Consider the following 18,666-nt stretch of genomic DNA (forward strand, 5'->3'; position numbering starts at 1 on the left):
TCACGTTCTGTGGCACTCGACGGCTACTGATGTATTTGCGGTGACTAACCGGTTCTTTGCGTGGTGAATGTCAGAGATATGTCTCAACCAGCTGTGGTTTCCAGGCCTTGTATGGACAAGAGGCCCGGAGAGCTCCTCAGAGTGGAGCTGATCTTTTATAAAGTCAGATGGTTTTTATGGAAAAGTTGTTTTTGTGATTGTTTTGTTCTTTCTTAACTGTGAAGAGAGTGAAGGGAAGTACATTCACAATGACTGTGGTGAAGTGACAAATTCGAGACATGTTCTTGTTATCAGAAAGGTAACATATTATGACAGAGTGCAAGCAGGGAAGGAACAAGCCTAGTTTACTAGGACTGGGTATCGTTTAACCCTTTATAGGGCACTCCTGGAAATTAAAAATGTCAACCCTGAAGTGTTATTGGAGGATATTACAAGACTTTTTGCAAAATGTTTCATTTTCATATTGCAAATTGAGGTCAATTGAGTCATTATTATATTATCATTATATTAATAATATTATATTATTATTATATTTATTATAGTCTCTTTCCCACAGCAACCCTACATAGACAATAACACATAGAATAGAATAGAATAGAATAGAATATATCTTTATTGTCTGTTCAACAGAGCAGAAATTTGTCTTTCGACACGGCTATAAAAATTCATGCAAAACACACAACATTTACATGAAGTGAGATAAAACAACAACACTTCAGTAAAAACACAACATCAATAAAAAGAATGACGTGGGGTACAGTGTTACCGGCCACTATTTAGTATAGCGACTGCAAATGGTAGAAATGACTTTGCATCCATCACCACTTTATCTTTTACCTTTAAACTATTTATTATCTTTTTAGATAGATTATCTTTTCTTATTACATATGCGTAATATCTGAATGTCTTTTTCAAAGCACCTTTATATATGTAAATTTAGTTGTATACTTTTTTAATACAATGACAATAAAGGAAAGCTTGAATCTTGTATGATTTACTGAAGCTCAAGTTACCAAATATGGTTCCTTGCCTGATAAAGGGTTAAAAATGACCAGTACCAGCAGCCACAGCACTACCCTTAAAGTGATTTTTTCCCTACATCACCTACGCCACAACCATTCCTCCCCATCCAAATTATTTTCACATGAATACATTACACATTGAACTCTGTCATATACACCACGCTTGACTTGCCCACACCACAGTTTGCATGGGTTGTAGCCAAGCAGCAACCTTGAGGTCTAAAACAGTGAAGCCAATGTGGAAGTGCCTTGAACCTGCAGGAAGACTTTACTGATTGTAAAAAGAAGTCGTAAGAAGTCTATGAGAAAACCACCTTGCTTCTCACTTGATTTATCACCTCAGTAAACATTCTTCTAATGAGTTTATGGTCTCAATTCCTTGTTTCAATTCTTCTTTAATGCACCATGATGTTCACATGGTAAATTATGTTTCCATTAGCATCAAATGCTAGTTGGTAAATTGTAAATTATGCTTTAGCTTATGGATCAGTGGTAGAAAGAAACAAGCTCTGGAGAGTAAACAATGACAGGATATAACTGAGAACATTTACTCAAGTATTATACTTAAGTTTAATTTTGAGGTACTATTTTGAACATGTATTCAGCTACATTTCAGAGGCATATGCTGTACTTTTTTTACTACATTTATTTGAAAGCTTTGGTTAATTTGCAGGTTTAAATGATTAATATAAAGGAGAAATATATCAATACATGCCTGAAGCTACCCAGCAGTATATAAAGTAATAAAATGTCAGCCCCACCTTTACCAGCTGCAAGATTTAAGTGAAGGACACATTAATGCTTCAAAAATTACAATCCAATAATATATTATTTTTTGAATGGGGCATTCCGCACAATGAGTATTTCCAGTATATAAAGTATATTTTTTGCTAATACTTTATAACTTCTACTAAAGTAAAATTTTGATTCCAGGATTTTTAGTGTATTTTTTAATGTAGTATTGGTACTTTTAGTGCAGGTTGTGAGTACGTGGAATTAGGGGTGGGCGATATGGCCCTAAAAGATTATCACGATATTTCAGGCTATTTTTGCAATAACGATATTCTTGACAATATTAGGAAATACTTAAAAAGATATAGAAAATATGTTTTTTTTAGTCTGTATAAATAAATAAAATTCTAACACGTAGTTTGAAGTGCAAATCTCAACAGCTGGCAAATACAAAAAATTTACTCTTGACTCTTGAGTATGAGCAAATAATAAAAAATAGCCATTTAGGGGTTTCGGGGGCATATTTTAATGAAATTTTGTAAAGGAGAATAAAGGTTCTTGTATGTTTTATTTAAGGCATCTTATTTTGACAGTCTTCTTGTAAATTCTATGGTGGATTCTCTTAACACACTGTGCTCTTATTTTGAAAGCTGCATGTGTTAGTGAGAGGAAGTAAATAGCTTTTTGTGATTAAAACAACTTTAACCACTACATCAAGAAGTAGGAACGTTGCCAATATCATGATATGCATTTCTTTCACCATAAAAAAAATAAAATACCGATATTATCGTGAACGATACGATATGGCACACCCCTACATGGAATGCATCATGGCTTACCCGACTAGTCACCCGACTAATGAGTAATTCCAGTATATAAAGTATATTTTTTGCTATTACTTTATAACTTCTACTAAAGTAAGATTTTGATTCCAGGATTTTTAGTGTATTTTTTAATGTAGTATTGGTACTTTTAGTGCAGGTTGTGAGTACGTGGAATGCAGCATGGCTTACCCGACTAGTCACCCGACTAAGCTTGACCTTTAACCTCCTTCCTGTCAGTTTCCCTCCAGCTAAGTGATGTTTGTATAAGACCTTCCCAGCGTCCTCTGCCTCGGAGGTCCACCGTCAGACTGCACCTGATCTTTGACAAATGAGTGAACAAAGAGTATCCAACGCTTTTATTGTTTCCTCAGCAGGATGAAACTGTGTTTTACTTGAAGTCATACCTGCCTGGAAGTAACAGTCCAACACAGCAGGTGTCTCAACCTCGACAGGTATCTGTTGATTCTAGTTCCTTGCAGTCCATAAACATGTAAGTGGATCTTTACAAGCAGCCAAAGAGAAACAGAATATCACTCAAGCAGAGTTCAGCAAATGCTCCGAATCTCCCTGGGGTGTAATTGGATTGTGCTTGGCCTGCTTTGGGTAACCACCAGGTCCTCTTCAAATAGCAGGTCATGTGGCCAGCCTGACCTTTTCCATGAAGAGATGTAGGTGGGGAGCTGTGCTGCTGGAGGAGCACGGTGAAGCGGAGGGAGGCCGCAGCGGTCTGTGGGCCAGCGGTGTGGTCCGTCCGTCCTCGTGCATGTATCTATGAAAAGGGCACACAGATATATTAACGCTCTGTGACATGAAACGCTATCAGAGGGGAGCTCAGAGGGTAAAGTGACCATGATAGGGCAACAGGGAGAGCATACAAAGAATTTCACTGATTGTTTAAGACAATAAAAGCAGAGATTTAGTACACACGGTCGCCCATGAAGTTGGAATAAAATATTCTGTACCTCTTTCTAGGGCTGGGCGATATGGCCCTAAAAGAATATCACGATATTTCAGGCTATTTTTGCGATAACGATGTTCTTGACGATATTACGAAATTCTTAAAAAGATATAGACAATATGATTTTTTTAGTCTGTATAAATGAATAAAAATCTAACATGTAGTGTGAAGTGCAAATCTCAACAGTTGGCAAATATAAAAAAAATTACTCTTGACTCTTGAGTATGAGCAAATAATAAAAATAACTGTTTAGGGGTTTCGGGAGCATATTTTAATGACATTTTGTAAAGGAGAATAAAGGTTCTTGTATGTTTTATTTAAGGCATATTATTTTGACAGTCTTCTTGTAAGTTCTGTGGTGGATTCTGTTAACCCACTGTGCTCTTATTTTGAAAGCTGCATGTGTTTAGCGACAGAGAGTAAGTAGCTTTTTGTGATTAAAACAACTTTAATTGTTAGCTAATGTTAGCTCGTGGCTAACGAACGGCATAATGCAGCAGTGTGTTTGGAGGGCAGCTCGGTATATTTAGTTGTGTCAACCGTATGCCACTACATCAAGAAGTAGGAATGTTGCCAATATCATGATATGCATTTTTTTAACCATAAAAAAAATATACCGATATTATCGTGTATGATACGATATGGTACACACCTACCTCTTTCCATGAAATTATTGTGAAAATGTGATTTTTTGAACATATGAAACTACAATTATTGTACAAACCGAATATGTGAGAAATAAACAGTTAATGACACCAGACAGACAGAGTAATAGACCATGGCAGTATTTTATTTAAAAACAAATCTATATTAAAATACACAAGTGATGCAAACAGCCGTAATATTACGGAGTCTCCGCTCTTTAAACCAACAGGTTTTATTTTTCTTTACAGATTTGTCACATTGTGGAGCACAGCAGGAACCGTTTGTCTCTTTAAAGGATTTCTCTGCAGAATTAAACTAAAAAAAAAACGACTAAAGTAGAAGACAACAGGAGCACGATGTGACAAACAGGTGAAGGAAAATAAAGGACTAAAACCACTCGTCCCTTCTTAATGTTAACGTCACAGAGAAGAATTGTGTCTGAAAACAAAGTGATTCCAACTTCATGAGCGACCATGTACATTAAGACTATGAAGTAAAAATAAAAAATCAGATATACCGTGAGTTTAAGTTAATATATCCAGTAAAAACAGGCTCACACAAGCCCTGCTCCATCTACTCGTCTGATAGGTAGGAGTTTATTTATAAAAGCGCAGGGGGAATTGTCATCTTATCTTAGCCATTTGTCAGCTGTGCGACAAGAGGTATTTGAAAAGACAACAACAAGGCTTAGCGTCAGGAATGGCTGGCAAAGGCTCACGCTAAACTGATGTGAAAAGAAATGGAAAAAGGCACAGAGGGAGAAAGAATTGTACTAGATATTTAAATATATATATATATATAAATATATATCTACAGCTATATATAAACCATTAAAACTGACCTAGAGTGAGCAGTGAAGTCTCTTATACGCTGCTGCTTTCCTTAAAAGGCCTCAGTTGTCAACTTTGAGTTTGCTTTGTAATTAATGATACACTACACCAGCAAAGGAAGTGCGACTTTGTGCCTCGAATGGTCGGCCATCTTGTCTTGCTTTGTCACACTGTATTTATGTTCTTGTTCTGTCACCTCCATTTAATATTGCTTACTCACAAGCTATAATTATCTTCCTTACAGTAAACAGTGTCTCTCTTTGAACCCTTCTTCACATTTTTCCAGTCAATAATTTCCCTAAATCATCTTTTCTCTTACCCCCTTCTAGACTTTTATCTCCCTTCCCCGCTGTTTCCTTCTCTCCTTCCTTCTTTCGTCCGTCCCAGACGATTTCTTCTCTCTCTTATCTTGCTCTCTAGCTGTTTCCTCCCTCCTTCCCTCCACCCTGGCACTTTATAATTTGCCACCGCTCTTCTCCTCTTTCCTACCACTCCCTTCTTTTTCATCCTGCCCTCGCCCAGTTTCGTCCCAGTAGACAAACTCCTTATCCCTTATCGGCCCATACGTTGAAAGCATGACCCTGAGATCTCTGAACAGAAGCACCATTTATGGTCATGGGAAGAGCTCTAAAGACAGGAGCGAGCCAGGCAGAACGGTAACAAGGAGAAACTTGTGTGTCCGACTATCCAACTGTCAGTCCAACAGCCTTTTGGCCAAGGTCAAACTGCTCGAGATTAGCTTGAAAAGATGGGGCAAACTAGAAAAAACGGTGGCTCGTCCTCGGCCTGTAAAAAGCTGTGCTAACTTATTCTTATGTTTTCCATTGTAGGGGAAATTATAATTTGTATTTTCTGACATTTTACAGACTGATTATCAGCAACATAAGATAATGAAAGTAATCATTAATCATAGTCCTGGATTGGCTACCTTTACTATGCAAAACCATCTAGTAATACATCTGTTTTCCTTCAACTGCAGTCAAGTAATTAACCTTTAAAGCAGGACTATCACATTTCTGGCCATTAGCGTTGGGCCAACTGACAATAATTTGTCATATTATCAAGCCAACATTGCTAAACGTTTGCTGGTTTTTGCAAATGTGAGTATTTGCTGATTCTTTTGGGACTTATCTTTTTCATATCATTGCTACTTTTGTGATTTGGACCTCTGGTTGGACATTAAACAATTTTTAAGATATCACCTTGGGCTTTTTGAAAGCCATAAATGTAAATCGAATAAGAAAACAATACAATTCTGCAGTCACTGATAGACACAAAGCAACAGCTGTAGTATCACATAAAGGAAAGACATTAGCAGTGAGCTTACATTTCTTCACGGAGACACAGAGGATGACTCAGTATCTGCTGTTGTTTTTGTCTCCTCTTGCACCGGACACTTTAACCCACGGCCCACCCAACCTCATAACCAAACAGTTGAAGGTGTCCACTTGGGCAGGCGGCAACAAAGGGAGTGAAGGGAAGGCAGACGCGGACTTGGCCGATTAGTTCACGTTAATGAGCTCTTTGGAATGTTAAGTCCATTCATGGAGACGCTTCAGATAAGAGAGAAAGAAGAGAGTATGAAAGGTTTTTGATGAAGTCTAAGCTGACAGCGGAGGAGTCAAAGTGATGTGTAGCTGACAATCTGTGAATGGGTCGCTCTTCTCTTTCACACGTCATCCAAATGACACCTTAAGGCCTTTTACACTGAGGTCAGAAATGGTTGATATGAAGGAAAGAGCACATATGTGTCATTAGGAGAGGAGAGAATTCTTTTCCAGGGTTGATTTAAAACAAAGGGAACTTATGGAGAGGGGAGGAAAAGAGCACAAGGAGGAAAAATGCAGTGAAGTGGGCGCTTGCTTGCTTTTCCTAGGTCATTTGTTTTAAATGTCTTTTAAAGGTTAACCTGTTGGAACATTTACAGGCCTTTACTGAGCTGTAATTGTTGGTCGAAAGTACTTGTGGGAGTAGGGGAGAGAGGGAAAAACAACGAAACTCTCCTCTCAAGAGTTCAGTCGTGACGTTTGGAGTGTGCTCAACCTCACAGTTGACCCCTGACCTGCACAATAACCTGTGACCTCTGACCCCGAATGTGAAACTTGACCCCCTGAACCCTGGCGATTAACAGACAAATGGAGTCATCCATTTATGGTCGTTTGACACCTCTCAGGCCTGCAGTCTCTCACTCTTCACATTCTCCGACATGGAAGATGAAGGGGGGAAGAAAAAAAAACCGTGAGGATGATGGAGAGTGATGTCAACACAGAGCAGTGACAACTCAGATGGCGAACTAGTGTGGGAGTCTGTCAGTTAGACTGTTTTTAATATCACGCCGCTCAACTGATGCAAGAAAACTCAACCTGCCCAGAGCTCACGCAGGCTTATGGGCAGACTTTGATTTTGGATCGGTCACAGAAAACTTGTGTGTGGTTTTGAAATCAACTAGTTTGGGTTTTTAATGAAAGTTTTAATCTGATATGCAGGTAATTGCAGCATTGTTGCATGCACACGCGCCCAACAATAGGTTAGTGTACCCTCGGTTTCAAGGCTTCAAGGTTAGAGCCGTGTCCTGCCACATCTGGCTGGAAGGACCTGTATCTATTACCTAGGCTGTCAAACACACACTCCCACACACACACACACACACACTCACGGGGAAGGAGAAAGAAACACATAGTAATCATCTCACATCGCACCAAGGTCGTGTCCCTCATTTCAGCCAGAATGAACGGTCAAAAAAGCACTCAATTAAAGTCGGAGCAAATATCTGAGAAAGTCACACGGTGCGGCAGAGTGTAATGAGGCATTTCAGGCATTAGGTGTAACACGTTTTATGAATCCACAACGCAAGCTGAATAGAAATGACACATGAATAAGTTGTGAGGCCATTTAATTAGACAAATCAAGCTGCTTTTATAATGGCTGACAAATTGCATTCTGTCCTGGAGAAACTTAGAATACTTGAATGCAAGTTTCTAATGGACTTATTTATTGTTCCAGCTATCAAGCAGGTGTGGTGTCAGTTTTTGGCTTTGTTTTTTAAAGCTTTTTGGCACTTTATAGTGGAAAGATCCTTTTGCAGTTGCACTTCCAAAATTAAGTGGCAAAACCGTTGTTTACAACTTTAATGATCGGCCTGGTGGACTTTTTTTTTGTATAACAATGTCTCTCTAGACATAATTTGTCTATTATTTGATTAGTTGATTGACATGGAATATTTAACAACTATTTTAATGATGATTGATTAATTGCTCCAGTAATTCTCAAGCAATAACGCCAACCATTATCAGGGTCCAGCTTCAAATATTTGCCTCTTTTCATAATAATCTACAATAGTAAATTAAATATTTTAGGGATTTGGACTGTTGGAACAAGGACTTTAGTAATGTCACCTTCGGCTCTGGGAAATAATAATTCATAATTTTCCAAAAAGGATTTATTAAAAAAATAATGAGGATAATAATCAGTAATAAAAATAACTACATAGCTACACCAGAGGCTTATCCTTCAAGATAATACGTCACAGATCCCCGACCCCCACTTCTGCAGCCTTAGGGTGGCACCGGCAAACCTTCAAGTTGCAATGATAGAGTATCAATAAGGTGATGACCTCATCCGGGGCTTGTGTAGTCAAGGATCTCTGATTAGAGGTGCATTGATCCCCTGGGACTTGCTGCAGAAGTGGCCTTAATAGGATGTGATGTTTTTGGCCTGGGGCTCCACACTCTGCTGTACTCCGCTAAGGCGTTGCCAGGGAACTGCACTGGTACGCCGGCTGTGAAGTACTCAGCTGGCTTGTGGTAGGTAGAGGCTGCTGTTTTTGATCGAAGCCTTCCTTCTTGTTGGTGTGTGAGCACGCCATAAATGGTCAATGATTCAAAGGCCTGTACCGGCCACTCAGCACTATGGAGATGTAACTATGTGACTCACGAGGAACCAATAAAACAATACTTCTAAAACACAATAAAACGGTGGCAGAGGGTTTATCTTAGCTTTCTGCAGAATCTGCTCAACCCCTGCCTTGACCTCCGGTTTAGTTTACTACATCATGAAAGTTGGATGTTTCACTTTACCTGGTGGCAGCACATTTACAACGCTCTGCCTCTTCGAGCTCGTCTCAAAGCCACATAAACACCGCCTGATACTGTAATCAACAGCAGATGCCTGCAGGAGAGAGCTGTTGACACATTTGTCTGTGAATCATCCAGGATCCAGCGTGTGCAGTCTGCTCCACAACGGACACACGGCGAAACTATCATATATCACAACAGCTGACGTCAGGAAGTCTTAGGAATGAGGTCCGACACAGCCAAGAATGTCCCATTGTTCTGAATTTGGAGGACTCATTGTTGTGCGTGTTTGTCCCAACTCTCATGTGTCTATTGGCCTCGCGGCCGAAGATAAGAGTTAGAAAATGGGATCTTAGATAAGTTGGCCAATGAATGTTAGATGAAGATGTGTGCCAACCTTCTGTTTAAGGTACAATTTGAGGAAATGCTGCAGTCCACGTGATTATCATGTAAAAATACTCCTTATAATTACTGTAATCTTATGTGAAAAGTCAGAGGGGATCTATTTACCTCATAGTGTTTCTGAAGTTTTGACTTTTGCATCTTTTAGTCATGCAGCCTTAACGATAAAAACAATGAAAACAAAGTCAGCTCCTAGTAGAATTTTTTTTAAACCAGATGCCAGTCTTTTTGACTTCGTGTCAACCCCTAAAACGCCTTTTTGGATTCTTGCACTTTTTTACCACCACACTATTCAGGTTTTTTTTTCAGTGGCTGCCCTTGCACATGTCTGATTGATACCATCCTGTTCTGGCTCTTTGTTCCTATGTACCTCCATATAAGGAGACCCTCCAAAATAGTTTATTTAAACAGAGCTGCCAGAGACAGAGCCCAGTGACGGCCCCTGCAGGGCTCAGCTCAACTCAGATAAGATAAGATAAGATAAGAGCGAAGGTGAGAAAGTCGCCGAGGTGAGATATTTTGGCAGGATGGCCGGTTTGGCACTCGCCAGCCTCTGCTCCCCCAGTTGCTAAGCTCCTTTGTTTGTGTGTTGCTCTGCCTTTGGCATCAGCGGAGCGTATCAGGTTACATGTGGGAATGAGGTGTAGTGTTAGTTCAGCAGTTCCTTTGTCCCCCTAGTTGTGAATCTACTATCTAATGAATGTGGGAGCTTTGAATCTACTCTGTGTAATTGCATACCTACGGTTTTATTCTAACTCCTCCTTAAATAGAATCAGAACATTGAATAAATAATTAAATTACACATCCACCCCTGCAATCACATCACTGACGTGGGTGTGTGGGGTGGAGTTATTGGAAGTCGCTTTGATGCTCAGAGTCTGGTGTTGAATTTTGATGTCTCATGTGCAGTAAAGCAATTATTTTCTCGTACCAAGCCAACTTCAATTAGGTGATAATTCCAGGTATGAGGTGTGATTAGTGTCTGTTTATTTAATAGAATTGCGTAAAAAAAAAAATTTAACATATGCTCCAGTTATCTTAATACCACTTTATTGGAAAAAAGGATCAGTTTTTATTTTTTTTCATTGTTTGGTAAAGCTTAAGAGTGGTTAAAGGCAAAAGCTGTTACGTTTAATAGAAGACAAATGTTGTAGTTTATAGTTAGAAATGCCTGCGTTAACAACTGTTTCCCACACTGACCCATTATTAAGCACAGACACATCTACAGTTACATGTAAGAAGTACAAGTTTGTTTATTTGCTTCCAAAATGTAACCAGATCAGCATTCGTGAGCTCTGACACGACGTCTCCACACCTGTGTCTTGTAGTGCTGCAATGTCTGTTTACTGATTGTTGCCATTGGTGCTAATGTGTCTGCATGCATGTTGAAAGAACTAATGCTGTTCACACAAGCCTCTTTAGACATGGCAGCCGGCTGCTGATCCTGTTACTTTAAGGAGCGACTGCTTTGGTCAGTTTTTTACCCTGCCAAACAGTGTCAGTTAGCACTTGCCTTTATATTTATATCAGTTTTTAAAGGGACAGGAAACCGTTATTTGGGGAAAATCCAAATTTCTGTTATTGATAGTTCGATTGATACCACCACTTTTTTTCATGTTTACAAGCTTTAACCCTTTATCAGGCAAAGAACTATATTTGGTAACTTCAGGTAATATTTCGAGAAAAAAGTTGCAAATTTACTAGATTAAAGTGGCAAATCTACAAGAAAAAAAGTCGCAGATTTAAGAGATTTAAAGTGACAAATCTGCGTGAAAAAAGTTGCAGATTTACGAGAGAAAAAAGTGGGTAAAAAGCAACTTTTTTTCTCACAGATTCACCACTTTAAATCTTATAAATCTGTGCATTTTTTCTCGTATATTTGCCCCTTTAATCTTGTAAACTTTTTTCTCAAAATATTATTTTCGTATGTTTTTTTTACACATTCTGACAGTATGTAATACCCTCCAATATTCTCTAGGGTTAAATTTTGGAATTTGCAAATTAAGTCAATGAGTGCCCTATTAAGGGTTAAAGTGGTGAATCTGGGAGAAGAAAGTTGCTTCTTTCCCACTTTATTCGTGCAGATTTGCCACTTTAAATCTCTTAGATCTGCACCTTTTTTTCTTGTAGATTTGCCACTTTAATCTTGCAAATTTGCAACTTTTTTCTTGAAATATTACCTGAAGTTACCAAATATAGTTCTTTGCCTGATAAAGGGTTAATCTTCAAAACACACACATTATTTTTTGTCATACTGTCTGTCTAAATGCCTCGTTTTAGTACCTGTCTCTTTAAGCTTTCCTCCCAAAAAAGTCCAGTGTACTCTGATTGGTCAGTGTTTCTGGTTCATCAATGTCTCTGTTCTTGGCATCTATGCATCATCATTGCAGCCGGGGAATGACTGTAAAAGCACAGAAGTAGTAATTTTTACCGATACCTATTTAGTGTAGTTGTGACATCACAACCTTACATACACCTGCCTTCTAATCAAAAGAGACATTTCAGTTTTTGCAATATCGGACCTTTAAGTATGAAGCTAGAGCCACCAGCTGGTTAGCTTTGGTTAGCATGACTCACAGTAGCTCCATGAATATCAGTGTTGTTACAATTATGTTTTTTTTTTTTACAGAGTCAATCTCGCTGTTTCCCCATTTTTGAGTCTTTTGCTGAGCTAAGATACCTGAATAGACTGATTGAATGAACATATATTACCTGTGCTGAGTAGGTTATGTTTTTAGGGTTTGTTTGTTTGTTTTCTTTTTGAGCAGGATTACAGGGAAACTTCTGACCATATTTTTGTGATTGTAAAGTTTATAACATGAAACAAGGAAGAACACTTTATATTTTTGAGGGGATCTGAATTACAAGGTGGATGCACAAATTATTCATCACCTACGCTAACATTTCATTAACTGTCAAGCATTATATCTTAAATGTAGTCTGTAACACTTTACAATAACCAACTAAGTGATGTTTATAGATGGTTTATAGACCAATTATTAACCATTTACAAAGTGCTATACATATTTAATCATTAAATGTTTTCAACCAATTTCTTTGAAGGTATATGAATAATTTCAAAATCATTAACATACTTAATATGGTGTTAAAAATGTTATAATGAGTGCAACTAAAACTATTTATTATAATTTAATTGTTTGTTAATGGTAAATTAACTATAAACTTACATTAATATACCATCTATTTGTCATTTATAAATGATTTGGTTAGTTAAACATTCATAAAAATATGTATTTACCATTCTAAATGGCCTGTTTACCATTTATAAATGATGGTTATGGTATAGTGTTACCATGTAGTCTGACTCATCAGATGTAGACGTTGGGAAATGTCTTCCATTGGCACGCTATTTCACACAGATTCACCTGCCTTTCCCGTTAGCTTCACTATCCATTTGTGCAGTGTTCCTGCATCCTGGACCTAGTAAATTGTGTAAATTGTGACTGGTTTGAAAAAAAAAAAAGCCTGAGCATTTCTTCCCTTATCCCAGTATTATAACTCCTGCAGCCTGCCCCTTCTCCAGCAATGACACAGCACTGTGGGGACAGGTCTGTACCTCTGCTGCTCCAACCAGACAGAAGTTCTGTTTCAGTGACAGGCTTTAAGAAATATGTTGCTCAACCGCAACTATTTACATTTGAGTACACGGTAAATTTGTAGTGTGTTTCTTGTACATTCTCCCCATAGCTACCAAAGCAATATTTCAAGTTTATCCCATTTCTCAGCACTTACAGATGAGTTCACCCCCACCCACCCACTGTCAGCTGTCTTTTATCTCTTACTCACAGTCTATCTTTTGTCATCTGCAACTTTTTTAGGGTTCATTTTGAGGCCGTTGGCAACATATGCAGTTTAAAATATTGTCTTCTGATATTTGTTTTATAAATAGAAGTACATTTAGGTGAAATTTTCTTCTGACAAACCTAAAGTGTACCTACAGTGAACCTAGAGGGATCTCACAGCATTCATTTCTTCTCTATAAACACACATAACAATAATAACAACTTTGTTTGCCTGAAAGCTCATTTTGAGTGACTCTCATGTTACTCCCTGTGTGGTTTTCCACCTTCTCTGACTCAGTACGGACCGCAACAATTGAATTATCCTTTAGTTTCTCTTTGCTAACATATACATTGTAATTCCCCAGCAATGCCAGCTCAAGTTGCAAGTTGAAAAGTTCAAATGTAAAACAGAGGCTAGAGCTGCGAGGGAGGATTGCAATAAAACACAGCAGGCCGTAGATTACACAGGAGAGTACAATACACTGACTGTAGAAAGGTGTGTGTGTGTTTGCATAGCTGAAAGACATCCCTATCAGTGTTTGCAAAGTCTATCTTTTAGTTGGAGAACTATTTAACTCATTCATTCAGTGGCCTTTTCCTCATTACCTCATCTGTTAATGTCAGGTATGCAAGGTAGCTATTTATAACCAGTGGAGGTTAATGAAAAATACATGATCTCTTTCTTGTCTTCCTCAGGTCCGAACACTATTTGTCAGTGGACTACCACTGGATATTAAGCCGCGGGAGCTCTATCTCCTGTTCAGACCATTTAAGGTATGTTTGTATGTTTTAAATGGATGGGCTGTAGCTATTCTTAGCAGCTTTTCTTTCCAGCAGTCAATGGGACCTCCATTAATGGTGATGAAATAAACGGCAATGGAAACTCTCCCGCGAGGTTCAAGTGTCTGTGTTCCTAAAGCCGAGGTTCAATCACATCTTGATCCACGGGAAGCTTGTGTGTCTGTGTGTCTGTGTGTCTGTGTGTGTGTGTGTGTGTGTGTGTGTGTGTGTGTGTGTGTGTGTGTGTGTGTGTGTCTCATGGAAAAATGGCTCGCTGCCTGCGATACAAAAACAAAGCTATTTGCTTCACCTCAGAAACTTCACTTTGTAACAGGCACAAAGCGTCCTAGAGTTTAGTTCAGGTGACTGTGTGTAGATGTTGCGAGCTTTTTGGTCCGTCGCACTAGAATAATGCACTTAAATGGCTCAGCAGCAGCACAGTTAAAATGAATAATGGCACAAATGCAATGCATCTAATCTGTCTTAGATAATGCTCATGGTATGTGCTCTGACTAAATTGTTTATATCGTGAGCGTAGAAAGCTGTAAATCATGATTAATCAGGTAAGAAACAACAATCAGTCCATATGGTTTTAATAAGAGCTCTTTAACTCGTGAATCAGTGTAAGTGGTTACACAGCAATGCAAAAATATAGAGCTTGTTACTGAAGTGTTACTATGCAACATTATGCCTCAAAATACTACTGATTTACATCAAATTAACCCTTTATCAGGCAAAGAACTATATTTGGTAACTTCAGGTAATATTTTGAGAAAAAAGTTGCAAATTTACTAGATTAAAGTGGCAAATCTACAAGAAAAAAAGTTGCAGATTTACTAGATTAAAGTGGCAAATCTACAAGAAAAAAAGTTGCAGATTTACAAGAAAAAAGTGGGGAAAAAAGCAACTTTTTTCTCCCAGATTCACCACTTTAACCCTTAATAGGGCATTCATTGAAATACTTGCAAATTCCAAATTTCAACCCTAGAGAATATTGGAGGATATTACATACTGCCAGAATGTGTAAAAATCCACAACAAAAAATGCGTAGATTTATGAGATTTAAAGTGGTGAATCTGTGAGAAAGAAGTAGCTTTTTTCCCCACAGATTTGCCACTTTAAATCTCTTAAATCTGCAATTTTTTTTCTTGTAGATTTGCCACTTTAATCTAGTAAATTTGCAACTTTTTTCTCGAAATATTACCTGAAGTTACCAAATATAGTTCTTTGCCTGATAAAGGGTTAAAGCTTTTGACATTTTGGCATATTTCTGACCTTTTCTTTCTGTTTCAGGGTTATGAAGGCTCCTTGATAAAACTCACTTCCAAACAGGTATGCCATGAAACACGCACTTTCTATAGAAAGACACTAATGTAAACATCAATCAGTCTCATCATGTCTTACCCAATCTCTTTGCTCATCAGCACCTTCAGTTTTTTGTCTCTCCGTCGTCCTATTTTCCCCCTCTGTGTTCTCGTCTCGTTGACTATGACGGATTAGGACTCTTTGTCAGGTACTACCTGGAATCTGAAAAAAAAAGTTTATTGGGGGGGAGGAAAAGGAAAAAGTGTTGCACCAACTTGCCTTTGGCAGTCGGATAGTATGCTTGTAGTCACAGACAGTCAACTCCGGTGGGATGTGCAGGGATGGGAAGGGAGACGGGAAAAGAATTTTGAGGTGTCAAAGCGAGCGTTTTGACAAGAGCAGTACTGACGGTTGAGTTTTGCCTCCAGGGGCGCAGGACTGAAAATGAGCTCAGCTGGCAGGTGTCCACATCCAGAGTTAAGCAATTTAGCTTCATGTCAGTGTACTTATTACCACATTACACTGTTTCCCTTAAAGACATGACATGCTCATTAGAAGGGTTTAGGGCGATTTAGATCCAATCTGCTGAGTATAATACCTCTAAAACTAAGAACAAAGAGAAGCTTTTTTCTGGTGGTGAAATTTCTTCAGAACAAGTAAAATCCTATTGCATGGTTTGGGACTTTTTTCTTTTTTGTTTCAATGTGGTTGCATGCTGTCAAAAACTTTTCAAAAGGCAATTAGCAACTATTCGAACCCTTTGAACCCAACAGCCCCCCCAGCAGATTGGAAAGGCATGTTTTCTTTACACAACGACACCATTAATCACAGCCAGAAACAGTATAAACAGAAAATATTCGTCAGATTTTCAAATCGCTGACAGTGACTAAATGAATCTTGTGTGACGTAACATTTTTTCCAGAAAAGTAACCCAATCTAAGCTTTAAAAAGTGAAAGTTCAGCAAATTCACCTTATTCTACATGTCTTGTTTAAATTTTTCCCAAAATGCCAGATGCTTTAAAAACATTAAATTATTCACTGCTCAGTGAATCTGTGATTGATTTGGCTGCAACCAATAGTTACATGACGAAAATTCTGTGAAACTTCTGAAAACTGCAGGCTGTTTACACAGAGCAGAGAGGAGAGGACAAGAGAGGTTGTAACAGGAACAGAAATTGCCCTGTAACTGCTTGGGGTTCAGTAAACCTTATATAATAAAACAAGTATTTTTGCTTCCAAAATTACTTAAAATGAACCCAAAAATGTTGCTGATCTCCAGTGGTTCATTTTCTCACCTGGCTGCAGCGATTTACAGGTGTACCCCAGCACCTAGTGACATCACTATTAAATGCTGTTTCAGATGCAACAGAGCACACCCAGCATCCCTGATGGGTGGGATGGAAATGATCTTCCAGAGAAAATATTTCTTTTCAATTTGAAGTTAAATTAATGTTTGATTAAGGGACAAATCATTGCAGCTTTATCGTGAAGCTTTACATTTCAATCCAAAGTTTGCACTGGCCTCCATTTAACCTGCAGGATTACGTCATGTAGAAAATGTGGCCTGTGCAGGTTTTGCTCTTTTTGTTTTGCCTGTTTAATGGATAAGTGAGACACTCAGCAACTTTTTGTGCACTTTGGCCTCTCGGTGCACCTCCCTAGCTCGCCTCATTCTTTCATAATGGCCATCTTCTTAATAACAGACGTCTACTGATGTTCAGGTATTGCATAGCGCTGTACAACATTCCTCCGGCTTGTCTTTGTTTTGAGTGACTCTCCTCCTGACTAATGGCAATGACAATGGCGGCTTAAATCAATCGGTCTCCCTTCCAGTCCGAGAACACACAGCCATCTCCATATATAGCAAGAGCCAGATCTCAGACCCTTTCTATTTATATTCCTGTTACGCTTCCTCCTCCTGACGTCTTCACTTAGTCCTTCTTTCTTTTTTCATCTTTTCTTTTTCCCCCTCCTCCTCCTCCTCCTCTTTCTCGACTTGTTCAAAATTCCCATAACCCAAGACTGCTTTTCCAGATCACACGCAGCAGTGCAACCCCGTGGGAGTAACATGTTTAGAGATTTTTCGTTTTCTCCTCACCCCCACCTCCTCCCAACATCCCCATCCGCACACCAGTACACAGCAACAATGTGCATTCTTTGTTCGTATCTGCAACAGCGGTTAGAAATCCTGACAGGCGAACCTGCGTCGCCGTGCTCACTCACCTTTACTGTTGCGGGCACCGGCTCCACAGTGATGTCACCAGAATACAGAACATGCTCCGGTGAAATAGATATATTGCTTTGTTTTCAACTGACAGGCCTGTTCCAGGCGGTCTGGAAAACTATTTCTACCTCTCACTTTCTTTCATTTTTATTCCCACCTTTAACCTCTAAATTCCCATTCTTAAGACTCCCCCATTTATCTTCTTTTTTCTCCCTCTATCTTTTCTCCTTTTTCAGCTCTCACCCCCCCTCTCTGCCTCTCTCACACTCACTCTTACATGCACTTTCTCGCTCTCACATTGCCCGTATTTGGGCATAGGGGAGCTGAATGATGAACTCTCCTTGTACAATGTAAGCGTCCAGCCTTCATTCACTCTCCCCTCTCTCTCTCTCTCTCTCTCTCTCTCTCTCTCTCTCTCTCTCTCTCTCTCTCTCTCTCTCTCTCTCTCTCTCTCTCTCTCTCTCTCTCTCTCTCTGTCGCCACAGTTTTATAAACAGAGACAGAGAAAGAGGTGGTGGTGGGGGGGTTGGGTTGGGTATGATATAAAAAAAATGAAATAATAAAAAAAAAAACATGTCTATGTCACTCAGACAGAAATGCAGACTCAGTTTTCTGCCTTAAACCATGTTTCTTTCTTTTGTTCTGTCTCCTTGTCTCCCCAGCCAGTGGGGTTTGTCAGCTTTGACAGTCGATCAGAGGCGGAGGCTGCTAAGAATGCCTTGAACGTAAGTGTCATGCCCTCTTCGTGCTCCTCTCAAGCACCAGCTCAGCGCTAGTATATCTTGTGATGACTCCGAATCGCATCTCATCTGCTTTCCGTGCAAATGCATGCAACACGAGAGAAAAAAACAGACATTCGTACGTTTTCTATCACATGCAGAAAGACGGGACAAGTAGGAAGACAAACATATAGCTGCTCTAAATAGGCATGTCTCAATGTTTAAGTAAATAAAGCTTTTTTCTTAAAGCTTGGATCCTGCAAGGTCAGGAGGAACATTAGCTCTTCTACATATAAATAGCAGGTATTGATCTAGGGTTTAATTTTAATCTCTCTTATTTCAGAATGT

The 18,666-nt window shown here is 39.0% G+C and overlaps 1 protein-coding gene across 4 annotated transcripts in view; it reads left to right on the plus strand.

The window, feature by feature from the left end:
- LOC131989119 (RNA-binding protein with multiple splicing-like) overlaps nucleotides 1-18,666 on the plus strand; it is a 44,377-nt gene that overhangs the window by 3,869 nt on the left and 21,842 nt on the right. For all 4 annotated transcript variants that reach the window (XR_009395934.1, XR_009395933.1, XM_059354301.1 and 1 more), the window contains exons 2-4: nucleotides 13,986-14,063; nucleotides 15,363-15,401; nucleotides 18,262-18,324. Coding sequence is in view for 2 of the 4 variants with exons in the window: in XM_059354301.1 (XP_059210284.1) it covers nucleotides 13,986-14,063; nucleotides 15,363-15,401; nucleotides 18,262-18,324 (180 nt within the window). In the remaining 2 variants the exon portion in view is untranslated. The remainder of the gene's footprint in view (nucleotides 1-13,985; nucleotides 14,064-15,362; nucleotides 15,402-18,261; nucleotides 18,325-18,666) is intronic.

This window comes from Centropristis striata, chromosome 17, assembly GCF_030273125.1.
Source record: "Centropristis striata isolate RG_2023a ecotype Rhode Island chromosome 17, C.striata_1.0, whole genome shotgun sequence".
In the NCBI taxonomy this organism is placed as follows: Eukaryota; Metazoa; Chordata; class Actinopteri; order Perciformes; family Serranidae; genus Centropristis; species Centropristis striata.